Source organism: Pan troglodytes, chromosome 13, assembly GCF_028858775.2.
Source record: "Pan troglodytes isolate AG18354 chromosome 13, NHGRI_mPanTro3-v2.0_pri, whole genome shotgun sequence".
NCBI lineage: Eukaryota > Metazoa > Chordata > Mammalia > Primates > Hominidae > Pan > Pan troglodytes.
The window spans coordinates 130,354,963-130,373,331 of NC_072411.2; the positions used below are offsets into that span (position 1 = coordinate 130,354,963).

At 37.9% G+C, this 18,369-nt stretch overlaps 1 protein-coding gene across 6 annotated transcripts in view; it reads right to left on the bottom strand.

Moving 5' to 3' along the window:
* SPHKAP (SPHK1 interactor, AKAP domain containing) overlaps nt 1-18,369 on the bottom strand; it is a 201,609-nt gene that overhangs the window by 138,409 nt on the left and 44,831 nt on the right. For all 6 annotated transcript variants that reach the window (XR_010149908.1, XM_001137938.6, XM_001137841.6 and 3 more), the window contains one exon: nt 12,732-12,837. Coding sequence is in view for 5 of the 6 variants with exons in the window: in XM_001137938.6 (XP_001137938.1) it covers nt 12,732-12,837 (106 nt within the window). In the remaining variant the exon portion in view is untranslated. The remainder of the gene's footprint in view (nt 1-12,731; nt 12,838-18,369) is intronic.

Sequence of the window (18,369 nt, forward strand, 5' to 3'; positions counted from 1 at the left end):
GTGATGGGAAATGAAGGTTGCCAGTAGTGGGAAAAGAACCTTTTATCCTTCATTGAAAAGACATTCATTGCTGAGCTGGGCCAGATATTCTTTAATGTCTTGAAGCATTCTAAGAGTCTACAAAACATTTTTAGTATAATTTTGCAAAGTTTAGTCACTGACTTAATTAATGCTTAATTGCTGACTTAAATATTTGATAATAGTTTAAAAGCCTAGTATACACACACACACACCCCCCCCACACACACACACACTCTCTCTCTCTCTCTCATGCTGGACTAGAAGTCAGGAGGTTTCATGTAATTTTATACATTTAACTTCATGCTGATTTAGCTTACGCCATAGCAAACTTTCTGAGAATTCTATAGTCTTTTGTTTTCTACTCTGGGATATAAATACTTTTCCATTATTTCACAGGGAAACTGTGAAATGCCTATTTAAAGCACACTGAACTACTAAGAAGAAACAATAAAAGAAAATGGAAATAAAATTATTGTGTGAAAGAAAAAATTTGGCATCAGAAACTGAGTGAGTTAGTCTCCATTTCTCAGAAGGTTTAATTAAATGTTAGGATAACATTTTTCTCTTAATGATGATTTTATTGGATGACTGCCTGAGTCCTTGTGTATTATCCTCCTTTGACAAAAAGGAGAAATTGCTTCCAAAGTATGAATATTATTTTATTATTCATATGACATATTCTGTAATTCTATTTGGTTGGATGTAAAGCATTCATGCATTATACCATTGACACCTAAGAAAATTTAAAAATTTTGTAACTGATTATTTTAAAAGTGTTGTAAAATAATGGAGTTCTTTTAGCTCTTGGAACAAAATGATTCTCCGTTATCAAGAAGAATTTACCAGATCAAAGGTGTGATTGGTTAGAAGGGTTGGGAAGGAAATGGTTATTAGTGAGCCTACCATTCATTCTCTCCTTTTACTGTGAAGGGGGGGTAGGAGGGAAGACTACCAGAGAAGAGAAAAGGTAAACTTGTCATCTTATGATAAACATACAAATGAGTGACCTTCAGATAAACTAATTGTGTTTTTCTAGTAGGAGAGTCCTTATCTATGAAATGCTTTTTGCAATATATACCTGGTCTAAGTTTGCTTCTGGTAAATAAATATGGATTACACTGTTTTATGGAGCATTTATCTCTGACAAATATCACATAAGGATGTAATTTGAGCACAAAATGGAGATGCTTTATGAACAAAAGCCCTCCTTTCTTCAGAATTTATGTCCCCATATATGTAATTTAGAGACTTTGTATGTTACCCTGGGCCAGAACGCATCCTAAGATGGCAAGAAATGACCTGCATAGTTTCCGCACAGTCTCAGATATCTCCCTATTTTTCTTGTGCCACTCAATTACTCATATTCTGGAAGCTACACTGTATCTTAATGTTGTCAAAAGAATAAGAGTACAGAGGACTAGTTAGAGCTTGGGAACTGATGAGGACTGGAAAAGAAGTATCAAGCCACACTACTTCTGTCATATCACACAGATGTCAGCTGGCTGAAGAAGGCTTTGAAAGTTGATCAGAGCTTTATCCACACGAATGCAGTAACTGAGTTTGAGTCTCAAGTATAAAATGCAAGAGTTACAAAAACAGATACACTCAGGAAATGCAAATATAGTATAATTTATGAATGATCAGCAATGGTTTAAGCAGAATCAAGTTAGACACATAAATAGAGGACAGCTGATTAATTGTTATTTAGAGTCAGCATAATGCTATAATATTTATACTATCAGTGAAGGGAATGTGATTTTAACGCTAAGTGAAGGAAAATATAAGAAGAAACACACATGTAGGAAAATATATGAAGTGCATGAAAGCCTTCCATTGACTTTGGATTATTTTGTGTTGGTATGCAAAGTACAGGTAGTGAAGAATTTGCCACTAGACAAAGGGACAATGAATTTAATGGCCACATATCTCTTGAGTATTGGTGCATGCCTTTGGACTGTGGCATTAAAATACAAGTGATATGGCTGGCTGCAGTGACTCCGGCCTGTAATCTCAGCACTTTGAGAGGCCGAGGCAGGAGGATGACTTGAGGCCAGGAGTTCAAGAACAATCTGAGCAATATTGTGAAACCCTGTCTCTACAAAATAATAAAAACAAAAAATTAGCCAGGCATGGTGCCTTGCACCTATAGTCCAAGCTACTCAGGAGGCTGAGGTGGGAGGATCACTTGAGCCCAGGAGTTCGAGGCCACAGTGAGCCATGATCACGCTACTGCATTCCAGGCTGGGTGACAGAGCAAGACAAAATAAAATAATAAAATAAAATAAAAAAGAGACAGTTCTCTTTTCTCTGACTCTTCTCTTCTTGGGAAAAAGCTACAGGAAACAACTGCCTTTTAAGATGCATGCAGATGGGCACATAATCTGTGAAGGGATACATCTGTTTCTTGGATGCTTTCCATCCTGGAGAGTATGAGCCCTGATATGAGTCTTTCAGAGTGAGTTCCCTTCTCAAGAGGCAGAGATGTGCCTAGTGAATGTTAGCGTGCAAAGGAGAGGGCTCATTGTAAGGGATCATGAGCCAGTAGGTTCCTTGTAGAGACATGTTCCAATTTATCTGAGCCATGTTATTCCTTCCCACTTTGACACTGGCAGGACTGAAAACTGGCACTTTAATCAGAAGGGTGAGTCTGGCAGGATATGAGAAAGACGGATGCTATGAGGACAGGTGGGGAATGCAGTGTCTACTCCAGGCTACTATGCTGGGAACTTTTCTTAGAGGAGGGACTGAAAGAAAACAGAGGAGACCTTGAGGCCAGTGATAGGGAGCAGGGTTGGCTAGTCTTTTTTTTTAAGTACCCAAAGATAAAAAGGAGAATTTTTAATGCCAGATTAGATATATTCAATGTAAACTTGTTGTGTTTCTGGACAGATATATTTAATACGTAATATATAAAAGGCTTGGGGGAATGACCACAGGAATTCAGAAAAGCAGATCACTTGCCTAGTTCCAGCAGTGCAGCATCAGCCTCAACTCCACAAAATGTTCTAAGCTATTTGAAGTTTTCAGAGTCCCCCCTTTTGATTTTTTTTTTTAAAGAAAAAAGTAAAAGCATGCAGGTTCCTTCCAGGTGCTCTTCACACACAGTGAAAAGGATGCTCAAGGAACTGAGCTATAGAGAACAGAACAAGGTTGGCATGTTGGACTGTCACCACTGTACAGAAAAAATTGCTGGAGGCAACGAGAAGTGGGTGGAGTTCAGAGTCCAGAAGAGAAGTCCTCAAACAGGCTGACTTCGGAATAAGAAGCTGAATTGTATTCAAACTGCAAAACAACCATAACTGGTGGCTTAAAATTTTCCCACTTAGGGTCACCACATTGACATCTTCTAGAGGATGAGCTGTCCATGCAACACAGGCAGTCCCACCTCTCTGTTTCTGCGTGGACCTGGTTGCCTTTAAGGCGAGAGAAGCCATTCTTGACCTGCTTTTGCTGAAGGAAGAGAAAATGAGCCCTTAATCAAAGGTTTTATTACTTGCATTCTGTCCTCAGTACAACCCTGATGTTGATGTGGCTCAGGGCATACAGAGGTTTTCTTAGATGGTGAATGAAATCGCCTCCAGAGGGAATGTGGTGGCTGGCTCTGTAGATGCAACTGGGCTGAATCTGAACTCATGGCTTCTCCTCTCTGTCTCCCAGTGCCCCCTTCCCAGTGGTCTCAGATGTACCACCACTCATAAACATCTTAGCCTAAGTAGACATTCTCCTGTTCAGCCCTTACGGCCAAAGAGTCCTCCTGATCTTGACTGCCAAAGGTATCTCACCCAGGTTTCTTTTTCTCTCCATCCACTACCCCTACACTGGTTCCACCTCCCCTCCCCTCTGCTATCCCCATCCCCATCCAGTATTCCCCTCCTGAGATCCCAGATTGCAAGCTGTCTTTGTTTTAAGGAATTCTCTTGAAAATGATCAGATTAGCTTTCCTTAAATGTCACTTTTCGTAGGATAATTCTCTATTTTTTTCTTAAAAATATCCCCATTTCTTCAATGCTTCTGATTACTCTTGCAGAATGGTGATAAAACAGAACATCCAGCTGTTTTGCAAAAACTGGCTAGGCCATTCTCTGGTATCAGAAATCAGCCTGAAGACCACTGACAGGCTGCTAGGTCAGAAGAGAGTGTTTGAGACTTGAGAGTTGTTTATACTCCAGGGGGAAATTCTTGTGTCTTCCTTCTATAGAGATGTGAATAAGCTCAATAATGCTGATCTTTCTTTAATTTTATTTATTTATACTTAAAGTCCTTGCTTCTTTGAGAGAAACAGCTTCTACAAATACAGAATATTATATCTATTTTCCATCATGTGAATATCTAGCTTTGAAACACAGTGAAAGTACTTCTTAGCTTCTCAGAATTATTGGTGGGGCTCTTGTCCAAGAGCAATGAAACTCTGACTAATAAAAATGTCTCTGTAGGTTGCCTGTTCACTCTGATGGTAGTTTGTTTCTCTGTGCAGAAGCTCTTTAGTTTAATTAGATCCCATTCGTCAATTTTGGCTTTTGTTGCCATTGCTTTTTGTGTTTTAGATATGAAGTCCTAATGGGAGAAAATTTTTGCAATCTACTTATCTGACAAAGGGCTAATATCCAGAATTTACAAAGAACTCAAACAAATTTACAAGAAAAAAACAAACAACCCCATCAAAAAGTGGGCAAAGGATATGAACAAACACTTCTCAAAAGAAGATATTTATGCAGCCAAAAGACACATGAAAAAATGCTCATCATCACTGGCCATCAGAGAAATGCAAATCAAAACCACGATGAGATACCATCTTGCACCAGTTAGAATGGCAATCATTAAAAAGTCAGGAAACAACAGGTGCTGGAGAGGATGTGGAGAAATAGGAACACTTTTACACTGTTGATGGGACTCTAAACTAGTTCAACCATTGTGGAAGTCAGTGTGGCAGTTCCTCAGGGATATAGAACTAGAAATACTATTTGACCCAGCCATCCCATTACTGGGTATATACCCAAAGGATTATAAATCATGCTGCTATAAGGACACATGCACACATATGTTTATTGTGGCACTATTCACAATAGCAAAGACTTGGAACCAACCCAAATGTCCAACAATGATAGACTGGATTAAGAAAATGTGGCACATATGCACCATGGAATACTATGCAGCCATAAAAAATGATGAGTTCATGTCCTTTGTAGGGACATGGATGAAGCTGGAAACCATCACCCTCAGCAAACTATCTCAAGGACAAAAAAACAAACACCACACGTTCTCACTCATAGGTGGGAATTGAACAATGAGAACACTTGGACACAGGAAGGGGAACATCACACATGAGGGCCTGTCGTGGGGTGGGGGGAGGGGGGAGAGATAGCATTAGGAGATATACCTAATGCAAATGATGAGTTAATGGGTGCAGCACACCAACATGGCACATGTATACATATGTAACAAACCCACACGTTGTGCACATGTACCCTAAAATTTAAAGTATAAAAAAACAGTCTCTAGAGATATGGATCACACTGTGAAAAAGCCTTCTGATTTGTATGCCTGTGCCTGAATGCATTAATTAAATTGCTTTCATTAATTACATCTTATCAAAAAGATATGAGCTTAGATGAAAGTGTATTTTGCAGAATAAAATGAAACATCCGGGGACATCCATTCTGTCATTCTTCAGATATATCTTTGCCACTGTTTACAGCAAATTTAAGTCTGTTTAAAGGGGGGAATCATGGCCAAGAACGCTCTTGAAACTTCATAAAGCTGTTCAGATATCATATTAATATCAGACTCTGCCTCTGGGAACCTGAAGTGTTTTCAGTCTGCCGCCTTTGGTAAGTCCAAGTTTAAGGTGGATTTAATTAACATGACATGAAAAGAGAAGGATATTCCAGGTGTTGATTTTTCTCCAACAAGTTTTTCCTCACATGAATCCTATGCAGAGACTCGGTTTCACTATATCCCAAATAGCAAACATTCAGTCTAAGTAAAGCATAGATTGAAAATGCCCAGCTATTGTGGAAATATGACATTGAATATAATGCTTTCAGAGGAAAGGAAAATCTAACAGAAATTCAATATAATGGAGGCACATTGCATGCTACATTTACATCCATTTTTAAATTTCATTTAAATAAAGATTTCCCTTGTCTAAAAGATTATTTATTTAGAATGAACTAATATTCACTGAGCATCAATTATGTGCCAAGGGCATACATAAACCTTTTTGTATGTAAGTATCACACTAACCTTAGAGAATCTGAGTCAGACAGGTTACATCACCGGCCTAACCACATACAGTAAGAAGATAAACCTGGGATCTAATTCAGGTCTCTCAATTCCAAGTCCAGATTTGATACACAATATCCCACCGCAGCCCTGGAGATAACAGTTTTTTTATTTATTATAAAGAGACTAGGAAGAATTTTCACCTAGTTTTAAACAAATATAAAAGAATGACACTTGTAATCATTTAGCTCATTTAGTGTAAAATCCCTAAGATTCAGTTTAGTAATGGTGGTTGTATTTTTCTTATAAGAAGGAGTAGTTGGGTTGGGCATGGTGGCTCATGCCTGTAATCCCAGCACTTTGGGAGGCCGAGGCGGGTGGACCATTTGAGGTCAGAAGTTCGAGACCAGCCTGGCCAACATGGTGAAACCACATCTCTACTAAAAATACAAAAAGAATTAGCTGGGTGTCATGGCGTCCACCTGTAATCCCAGCTACTTGGGAGGCTGAGGCAGGAGAAACGCTTGAACCCAAGAAGCAGAGGTTGCAGTGAGCTGAGATCACGCAACTGCACACCAGCCTGGGCAACAGAGTGATATGCCTCAACAACAACAACAAAAAGGAGTGGTTGTATGAGATGGGGGCATCAGACAATGCTTATGATAAATATAATTCAAGGGATTCTAGGGGGAGAACTTTAGGGCTCCCTACCCAGCAGCTCTTTTCCATTTTTTCTTATAATATTTTGTAATTCTATCATTTTAAATGCATTATTTTGGGAAATCATGTTGCATATGTTAAAACTGCCCCTGTGTCTCAGTGCACATTAATTAGGGTGACATAGAGGTTAGCTGACTTTCCAACCTGGATGGATTGAAAGTGTTTGTTTAGAGCTTTGTAATAAGTAGAATTCTGAGGTCATGTCCAGGTTCAATAGGCTCAATTATCAATGTCAGTTAAGGGAGGGGGTAATAGTAGTAGCAAACATAACTTATTTGTCACCACTCCATTAAGCAATCACTAAAACCTCAGTGTGAATTTATCTAACCTTCCTAGCTCTTAAAAAAGAGGGAGAGAAAAGATAATTCCGAAGCCAGAGATGGGATGACCATATAAGTTATTTTGCATACCAAAGCACTTTTGAGAGAAAATGGGGGTCTTTAACAAAATACCAGGACAATATATGACAATTGTCATTGTATGGTATGGTCATCTTAGCTCTGGGGAAAGGCCATCTCTCACTACCAAAAATATATATTGAAGAGTTCCTCCCTAAGCACACCAAAGTCTCTTTCCTGATGCTATGGCTTTTTCAGAGCTGCAGGTTCCAGGGACCATATTTCTCCAATACTGCAGAGGAAATTTGAGGAACACAAGCAATTGTGTCTGGGTAGGATTCCTGAAACCCTTAGAGATTCATTATGAAACATGTGAAAGAAATTCAGTCAATTTGCAATTTTTTTCGGAGGCTGATTATCCAACTAATGCATTGTCTTGACCCTTGTTTTATTTCTCTCACCAGTTAATTTAGAAATATGTCAGTTCTAATAAAAAGATTTGATGAGGAAAAAGATGACACGATTACATGAAATGAGTTTGAGGAATTGCCGACAGATTTCAATTATCCGTGTTACTCTCAGTGAAGGCTGATTGACTGTGGAGAGTGGTGATTTATCAGGACAGCCTTGCTACTTCTCAGATGTAACTGTCCTTGTTCTTTTTGCCTTTTTTATACAGAACATACATTGCATGTGCATTTAACACACAGACCTTCACTTTCTCTGTTCTGTAATCTGTGATTAACAAGATTGTAAAGGATTAGCTTGCAATATTATTTAATAATAAAATAATTAATAAAGGCATAAAACCATTCAATGTTAAATGACTTTTTATTGGGTGCTTTTGTTCTGGATACAAAGAAGAAGAAAACATTGATGAACTACTCTTTTGAAGAGAAGGTAAGCAATGACAGCCCCACAGTGGCATACACAGTTACTAAATTGTCTTTTAAATGCAATTATTATGTAAGCTTGACAGAATATTTGAAATGAAATGAATGTGCTATAAATATTAAAAAATATATTACCAGGAAAGGTACTGACTTCTTCATTAATTTGCAGCAGCCCTTTCCAAGTTTGGGTGTATATTCTCTTTCTCAATTCAAATCTTGATCATCCTTCTGACTACCTTCTGCTGAACTTGCCGATGTCTATTGCAGATCTAAGGATGATCTTGGCTTGTAGCTTTTAATGAAAACAATATCTGTTTTCTATGGATTTATATAGGCACATCTCAGAGATATTGTGGATTCAGTCGCAGACCCCCACAACAGAGCAAATATCACAATAAAGGGACTCACAAAATTTTTGGTTTCCCAATGCATATAAAAGTTATGTCTATATTGTAGTCTATTAAGTGTAAAATAGCATTATAACCAAAAAAGTATGTAGATTAATTAAAAATACATTGTAGCTAAAAAAAATGCTAGCAATCATCTAGCCTTCAGCGAGTTGTAATCTTTTTGCTGGTGAAAGGTCTTGTCTCCAGGTTGATGGCTACTAATTGATCAAGGTGGTGGACGCTGAAGGTTACAGTAGCTGTTGCAATTTCTTAAAATAAGACAACAATGAACGTCGCCACATTGATGAACTCTATTTTCATGAAAGATTTCTCTGGATCATGCAATGCTATTTAATAGCATTTCACCCACAGGAGAACTTTCAAAATTGGAGTTAACCCTCTCAAAACTTGCTGCTGTGTTATCAATTAAGTTTACATAATATTCTGAATCCTTTGTTGTCATTTCACAAACATTCACAGCATCTTCACTAGGAGTAGAGTCCATCTCAAGAAACCACTTTCTTCCCACAAGAAGTAATTCGTCATTCCTTCAAGATTTATCAGGAGATTGCAGCAATTCAGTCATTCTTCAGGCCCTACTTCCAATTCTAGTTTTCTTGTTATTTCAACCACATGCATTGAACCCTTCAGTCATTCATGAGAGTTGGAATCAACTTTCAAACTCATGTTTATGTTAATATTTTGACCTTCTTCCATGAACCATAAATGTTCTTAATAGCATCTAGGATGGGAAATCCTTTCTAGAAGATTTTCTATCTACTTTGCCCAGATCCATCAAAGGAATGATTATCTATGACAGTTATAGCCTTATTAAATGCAGTTCTTAAACATTAACACTTGAAAATCAAAATTACTCCTTGATTCATGGGCTGCAGAATGGAAGTTGTGTTAGCAGGCATGAAAACATTATTAATTTCCATGTATATCTCCACCAGAGATCTCAAGTGACCAGATTCATTGTCAATGAGCAGTAATATATTTTGATAGGAATCTTTTTTTCTGAGCGGTAGGCTTCAAAAGGGGGCTTAAAATATTCAGTAAACCATGCTGTAAACAGATGTGCTGTAATCCAGGCTTTGTTATTCCATTTATAGAACCCAGGTAGTAGATTTAGCATAATACATAGGGACCCTAGGATTTTTGGAATAGTAAATGAGCACTGGCCGTCACTTAAAGTTACCAGCTGCATTAACCTCTAACAAGATGGTGTGTCCTTGGAGCAGTCAGAGCACATACATTTATTGATTAAGTTCAACATCTTATTTGGGTGCAGTTCCTGGCTTCCAAAACAATTATCACAGTAACGTCGAAGATCACTGGTAACAGATCACCACAATAGATATAATAATGAAAATTTGAAATATTGAGAGAATTACCAAAATGTGACACACAGTCACTAAGTGAGCACGTTCTGTTGGAAAAGTGGTTCCAATGGACTTGTTGGATGCAGGATTGACATAAACCTTCATTTTGTAAAAAATGCATTATCTGCTAAGTTCAATAATGTGAAGTAGAGTAAAACAAGGCATGCCTGTTGTTATCTCACATAATAGTTTAACTTATGAATTATTATATGACTTTTTACAAGAGAAACCAGTATTATATCCCAAACCATGCTGTGAATTCATTAAGGGTGAGGGTCATTTATGATCTATCTTTGCATTTCTCCCCAAGATCTAACAGAGTTTTGAATGTATTTAGGTCGGGCCATACGAAATTGCCTATATTTGATCATTTGTGATCTGTAAAAAAGACAATTCAATATGGTTCAATTTCCCAGTAGTTATTCCAGAAATAATTGTGAAATGAGTCAGATTATGTTAAAATTTTACATTCTTATTTGTAAATGTATATATTTATGTATACATATACACATTTAAACATATGCATACACACAAATATATATATATGCTAATGAAGTCATTTAGAATTAAAGATTAGCTTTAGTTTTAATTTTTTTCTTTTTTTTTTTTTGAGACAGAGTCTTACTCTGCCACCCGGGCTGGAGTACAATGGCGTGATCTTGGCTCACTGCAACCTCCACCTCCCAGGTTCAAGCAATTCTCTTGTCTCAACCGCCCGAGTAGCTGGGACTACAGGCACCTGCCACCATGCCCAGCTAACTTTTGTATTTTAGTAGAGACGGGGTTTCACCATATTGGTGAGGCTGGTCTCGAACTCCTGACCTCAGGTGATCCGCCCACCTCGTACTCCCAAAGTGCTGGGATTACAGGCGTGAGCGACTGTGCCCAGCACCAGTTTTAATTTTTTGAGTAGACATCCAGGCCCAAATAGCCCTTTCAGTTCAGTAGCTTCTAGATGGTATTTTGCTTTTAAAGAAATAAATGTGACCACCTCTTTTCCAGGGAAATAACTGTAGCTGAGATAACAGATCATAAATCCCTAACTCTCTAGGAATGGTAATACCTATATGGAATTATTTTCTCTGACTGTATGCTTGCTGATAATATTCTTCTGTAGAGTAATATTAGTGATAGAGATCTTTATTTTGAGTGCATGAGGTGTGCCAAGCACTGCTGTAAACATTTCACATCTATTAATTCATTGAGTCCTTGCTTCAATCTTATAAAATAGATAATACTATTTTCTTCATTTTTCACATGAGGAAATTGAGATATGAAGTAAAGTCATGTGCTCAAGATCACACAAGTAATGATGAAACTGGCTGTTAAATTCAGGCAGTCTGGATTCAATTCTTCTTTTAAATACCATACAACCTTGTATCAATAAACATATATGTATTTTAAAAAATTAGAATAAGCTAAAAGTTATTTAGCCCTGTAAAATGTACAGCATATGATGAAGCATTTATAATTTGGAGTTATAGAGTTCAACAGAGTATACCTAAGGCTTGGAGACCTCTTTTATAAATAGTTTTATAAACTATTAGCTCTTTTATGAATAACTTGAAATCATTTTGAATTATAGTGCCTTAGTTCCCTGCGTTAAAAAGTGGAATTTATAGCACCAATTCCTTTGTAGGAATTTATAAGAGGAGAAAGAATAATAGATCATACAACATGTGTTAATATGAATCCTTAATTAGACAGTTTTTTCACATTTGGTTATGAATGAATGGATGGAAATACTTTTGTAAAATTATGTTTAATTCTACCTTTCTGTAATAAGTATATTTTTCAGTACAGATTAATTTCTCTAATACTTGAAAACTAGAAACTTATACAAAAGTCACACAAGCAGAGAATTATTAATGCTGCTTAACTGGGTATACATATATATACACACATATATATGTGTAGATATATATGCATGTATATCATGTATATTACATATATACACAATACATACACATAATAATATGCTTAGTAACAGCATTTGTGTTAATTTACATCTATAAGAATTTTTATAATTTAATATTTTTGCAATAAATGAAATAACTCACTGTGATTGCTTCTGAATTGGGATGAGAAGAAACATATACTTCCCTGGAATTCAGCAGCAAACAGTGACAAAAGCATTAGATGGGGAACCAGGATCGTGGGCATTCTACTTCAAGTTTTGGGGCCTTAGGTTTGATTGGCTGGGAAAATGAGGTAGTTAAATTCTATGATTTTATGTTGTTCAAGGGTTTTTGCAAGTATCTTAGAGCATAGTTTTTTTTTTTATATCAGCTCTTAAGTCTATGTTCTAGAAAATACAATTCTGTTTTTCTTAATAAAATAAGCCCAGCATACCCTTTGTTTTATGGAAATATCAAAAGCAAAACAGCCCTAAAATTTTCTTAGATACAGATTTAGTAACTTAATATAATATGTTGAGTCATTCAAAATGCATGAACATTTTTCTGAAAGGAGATGCAAGAAACTGTTATTCGTGGCTAAGTTTAAGAAGAAGTACTGGTGAAAAGTCTTGGGTTGAGGTAATATGGCAGTGGAGGCTTATGATTTTCTATGCCTGAATTTTCTCATTATTTCCATGAATTAAAATTTTAATGTTATCAAGGCTTACTTGGGAAAGCAAACCATGAGCCATTTTGTTGTTTGTTTTTATTGTTGTTTCTACTTTAGGAAGAGTGCTTAAAATTTCGAATTAAATGAATGTTCAAGTTCAACTGACAAGAAGAAAGTGGCGTAAGGCCAGGTTACCTTCTTACAGGCTGTGATAGAGTTCCCCGGGCCGCTTCCTGAGCTGCCACAGCCTCTGCCCTGCTGCGGTTCCAAAACGTCATACATCCGTGATGACTCCAAGTTGCTGTTTGTGACCCAAAACACAAAAACACATTCCAGTGAGTCATATCTATATTTGGAAAAAAATAATAAGTAAATCACAATGTGGTGTATCAAAAATCATCTTTTTCAGATTGCATTAAACATTGCAAATCCCCCTGCTGAAATGGACATTTCTTTGTTGCATACACTTTTGTCATTGGCAGAACCACTACAGATGACCCTACTGTGACCATGAAAGTGCAGCCCAATGCCTTCCACAGTGCTTTGATGGACATCATTGCATCTTTCTGACTACTGGCCTTGTTAGCATCTTCTCTTAAGCAAGCAGCTTTAAAACCCAAATAAATTTTTCTCAATTGCCACATTAATTCAGCTCTGAAAACACCAACACATAACAAAATATTCATTTTATTTTTTAAAATGGAGGTAAAATATAATTTTAATCTGGACTCAGAATAGTACCATTCAAAAGAAATGTGGACTTTAGAAAATGCAGGTAATGTCTTTACCATTCCTGCGGCTGGAGATAGCTCCTCAAATTCTCTATCTCCAAAATTATAGACTTATATCCCTTCCCCTGTCTCTGTCAAATCTTCTTAATGGGCTTGACTACGTACAGAGCTGCATAAATATTTTAAAAATATTTAAAATTGGCTGAGTATGGTGGCTCATGCCTGTAATCACAACACTTTGGGAAGCTGAGGCAGGCGGATCATTTGAGATTAGGAGTTTGAGACCAGCCTGGCCAACATGGTGAAACCCTGTTTCTACTAAAAATACAAAAAAAAAAAAAAATGAGCCAGGTGTGGTGGCATGTGCCTGTAATCCCAGCTACAAAGGAGGCTGAGGTATGAGGATCGTTTGAACCCGGGAGGTGGAGGTTGCAGTGAGCTGAGATCCTGCTATTGCATTCCAGCCTGGGTGAGACCCTGTCTCAAAAAAACAAAAAACAAACAAACAAAAAAGGCCGGGCATGGTGGCTCACGCCTGTAATACCAGCACTTTTGGAGGCCGAGGCCGGTGGATTGCCTGAGCTCAGGAGTATGAGATCAGCCTGGGCAACACGGTGAAACTCCATCTCTCCTAAAATACAAAAAATTAGCCGGGCATGGTGGTGCATGCCTGTAGTCCCAACTACTTGGTAGGCTGAGGCAGGAGAATAGCTTGAACCCAGGAGGCGGAGGTTGCAGTGAGCTGAGATGGTGCCACTGTACTCCAGCCTGGGCCACAGAGTGAGACTCCATCTCAAATAAATAAATAAATAAATAAATTACTTCTACATTTTCAACACGTGATAAAAATGAAAATTATTATCAAACTTTTAAACTAATATGACTGGAAACTCAAAATTAAACCTCATGTAAATATAAAAAATTATCTAAATGTTATATGCATTTCTAAATATTCTTCTTCTGAAAATATAATAATTCGGACTTTTAAAATGTACTGATAGCTTAGGTCTATCGGTTTAATATTTGTTCTTGTTGACCACATAGAACATGCACAATTCACTAACGTGTACTTTTGGAATATAATCTGATAGTTCTGTATAAAATTTTCAATGCAACATGTAGATGTTTTCTCTTAAAACAAGTGCTAAATAAAAGATCAGTTAAATAAACAATTTATTTCTAACTAACCTATAACTCTCATGTTTCAAGCACTAAATTCATCAATTTTCAATTAGCCATAAGTCACACAGGGCATTAGTGTAGCCTTTTGGCATTTCCATTATTATGGAATGACATTTTAAAAAATGACCACTGACTGTGCTGTGTAACAAATCATAGATTCAGGCAAAATCTGCACAGAGTAATTAAAATAAAATCTGTTTTGTTAAAATTTTTTATATATTACTTTTTGAGCAATTGTCACTTGAGGGCTAGAGTGAACCTAATGCACATGAAAGGATGACACCCATATTATCTTTGCTTAGCTGAGGAAAGATAAAAGAAAGGAAGGAAGAGAGGAAGGAAGGAAAGAAAAAGAGAAAGAGAGAAAGAAGAAAGAAGTAAAGAAAGGAAGGAAGGAAGGGAGAGAGAGAGAGAGAGAAAGAGGAAGAAAAGGAAGAGAAGGGAGGGAGAAAGACAGAAGGAAGGAGGGAGGGAGCGAGGAAGGAAGGAAGGGAAGGAGGGAGGGAGGAAGGAAGGAAGGAAAGAAATAAAGAAGGAAGGAAAGAAACAGAGGAAGAAAGCAGGAAAAAGAAATTAGCTCCATTTCCTGGCTGCCAATCCCGACCTATTCTGCCACCTAGCCTTTCTGAGTCTTAGTCTCATCATTTATAAATGACATGTTTGGACTAAAGTCTGTGGTTCCCTCATGGCTCTGGAAGTCACTTGGCGAAATATCAGAGATGACCTAAGTTTTCAGCCCCTATCTCTACAGGTTTCCTACAATGTGGGCCTATAACTTTTTAGGCTGCCGCTTACTTACCCAAGCGTGGACATCTCTTTGAATGCTTTCTTGTCCACAGGTCAGTTTGGCTTTTACCAAAAGGCCAAACAGCTATTATTGTTAGGTTCTAAATAGTTTACATGTGGAAGATAAGGCCATGCACCAAGCTAACTTTGAACTTGACCTCTAAGTCAAGTTATATGACTCCTTCTAGGAGCCAGCCAAGGCCCTGTGTGCAGTTCAGGGAGACACGATGTAGGGTCCCACAGCTCTGTGTCCTGTTGCTACTGTGACCTCCAGGCAGCTCTGATGGGCTAGTAGATCCCTTCCATGCAGGCCATCCCTGGACTTATGCCCAGTACTAAGACATCTCCCATGACTTTTCGCAGGGCTGGAGACTGCAGGAGTAGGAAATGGGCAAACTGAGAAGTAAGGCTGACACAGACCTCAGGCTGCTCCTTCCAGATATGAAACGTCATAGAAAGACCACTTCAAGGCCGGGTGCAGTGGCTCACGCCTGTAATCCCAGCACTTTGGGAGGCTGAGGTGGGTGGATCACCTGAGGTCAGGAGTTCGAGACCAGTCTGACCAACATGGAGAAACCCCATCTCTACTAAAAATACAAAATTAGCCGGGCATGGTGGTGCACGCCTGTAATCCCAGCTACTCAGGAGGCTGAGGCAGGAGAATCGCTTCAACCCGGGAGGCAGAGGTTGTGGTGGGCCGAGATCATGCCATTGCACTCCAGCCTGGGCAACAAGAGTGAAACTCTGTCTCAAAAAAAAAAAAAAAAAAAAAAAAGCAAAAAAGCACTTCAACAGCCTCTGGTCACTCTAGAAGGAAATCACATCTAAATTGGGCAGAGATGGTTAGGTCCAAAATTGGCGTGATGTAAAAATAGAGAAAACTAAAAGGTCAGCCTTGAAAACTACTTATTTGCCCATGAAGCACTTTTATTTATGGCTTTAGGTAGACAACCTGCTACAGTACTTTCTATGCGCCCAAAAGTTTAAGAACTGCTGAGCTCATCTAATAGAAGGAAGTAATGACAAGTCTACCTACAGATATCTTGGTATGAAAGTTTTTCTGCCTCTAAGGTGACTGTACAATCCTAGTTGAAAACGAAGTTATGGAAGGGAATGAGAAAGTTTTTTTTTGCTTGCCTGCAAGGCTGATGCCATTTGTTCTAATGCTAAGCCTGTATAGCATTAATAAATAAATTTAACTATATATATGCACATATGTAGTTGTTCATTGTTGTGAGTATTAAACGAGGAAGTTGAGTCACATGGTGGGGCAAAAATTAATGCATTACTAGATGACAAGTGTAATGCAACTTCACTACACCCATATTTAAAGCAAATGCATCTTCTGAAACACATTGTATATCACTTTAATGATGCCTAATATCAAAGAAAATGTAGGTAGGTTTATGTTTTAAAGCATGCAATATGAGTGTGCGTTTCCAATAGGTGACTTTACAACAGGGCCCAGTCTGTTCCCATACCTTTTGGATGGAGAACAAATTTTTAGAGTATTTACAATGATGCTGTCCGTGATCTCTAGAGAAGCAGAACATTTGCTGTTACAGGATGAGGCAGAGATGGCAGTGATATGAAACTCATACATTTATTAAAATGAGCTGAAATTGACATTAAAAGAATTGCTGTCAAGATACAGTACAGCTTTATAACTTGCTCCTAATGGGTAAGGCGGCAAATTCTTCCCTGGGAGATTTTCCTTTGATTTTGACAAGTGTTGACAATATTTATTAAGCACAACCTTTCAAACTGGTTTCATGCTGAAACCATTAAGTGTGTTTCAATGAGGATGTAGATAAACATGGGAAAGAAGGCACAAAACCGAATTTGAAGTAGTGATTTTAAACCAGACTTCCATAAAGCAGCTTTCTTTATAGAACAATTTCATATATTAATAAATAAGATGCTAAGTTGCCACTGTACTGCTACCACTGCAGTGACTCATGCAGTATGAAGAAGTAGGTCACATCAATAGTGAAAATAGCCTAGGGAATATCCAGTTATTTCCCTAGAGAGAGATGGATCCAGTTACTGGAAACTGAGCTGTCTATACATTGCAATGCAAAGTTTGGTCCACGGACCAGCAGCATTGGTGTCACTTGGGAGCTTGTTAGACACCCAGAAACTCAGAACTACTAAATCAGAATCTGCATATTGACATTAAACTCAGGTAATTTATACATCCATTAGAGTTTGAGAAACACTTACGAAACATATTAAATTGAATTCACCTTCCATTTGCCTGTGGGACACCATTCTGATACTGAGAAAAATAGATCAGAGTAAAAGAGATTGGGCAAACAGAGATAAAGAGGCTTGGGTGTAATATCCTCATGATATTACTTCATTTAGGAATATTCTACCTAGTCCCCACCTTCCCTTCTTGATAATTCCTACTCTGTCCTTTGGGTCTCAGCTTATAAATTACCTCTGGTACCTCCCTTCTCTCTTCACCCTGCCAAGGAGGCCACTTCTCCTCTCCCACACACCTCCAGTGCCCCATGCACACACAAACACACTTACTCTCCTGCCTCGTTCCCACCCACATATTCCCACCCCACTCCAACGCAGGAAGTGAGACACTCTTCTTGTGTATTCCAACAGCACTCTGAGCCATATCTTGTTTTAGCACTTGTCCAAAAGGCATACAATTTTGTAATATTTGTCTCTTTCCAGTTTAGGCTGTAAGTTCTAAAAGGGCAGGGGATCACTTAGGACACAGGACAGTGCCAGTCAGTGGGAGATGCCCAATAAGCACTTATTGAAGTTGTATGTTCTTATCTTTCTGAGCATCCTGTTTAACCTCAAAAATTAGGCACAAACAAGTGTTTGAATTTAATGCTAAATTTTCTGCAGTGCTGACAGATGGTGCGATAAGCCACATCTGAGAAGATAATTTAAAGAATTTCCCAGGATAGTTCTAATGAAAAGAGATTCTGCTGTTATGCTTGCTAAAATGTCAAGTAAACACAGTGTAAAGTTAAACCATTTTAACAGATTCTAAAAGATAAGATTCGCTCTTGTCTCCTCCCTCCTTAAAGAATGCTCTTGGTGAAATGTAGTAATTATAATTCATTTGATTGTCTCAACCCTATTAGGGATATCTACTCTTGAGCTTT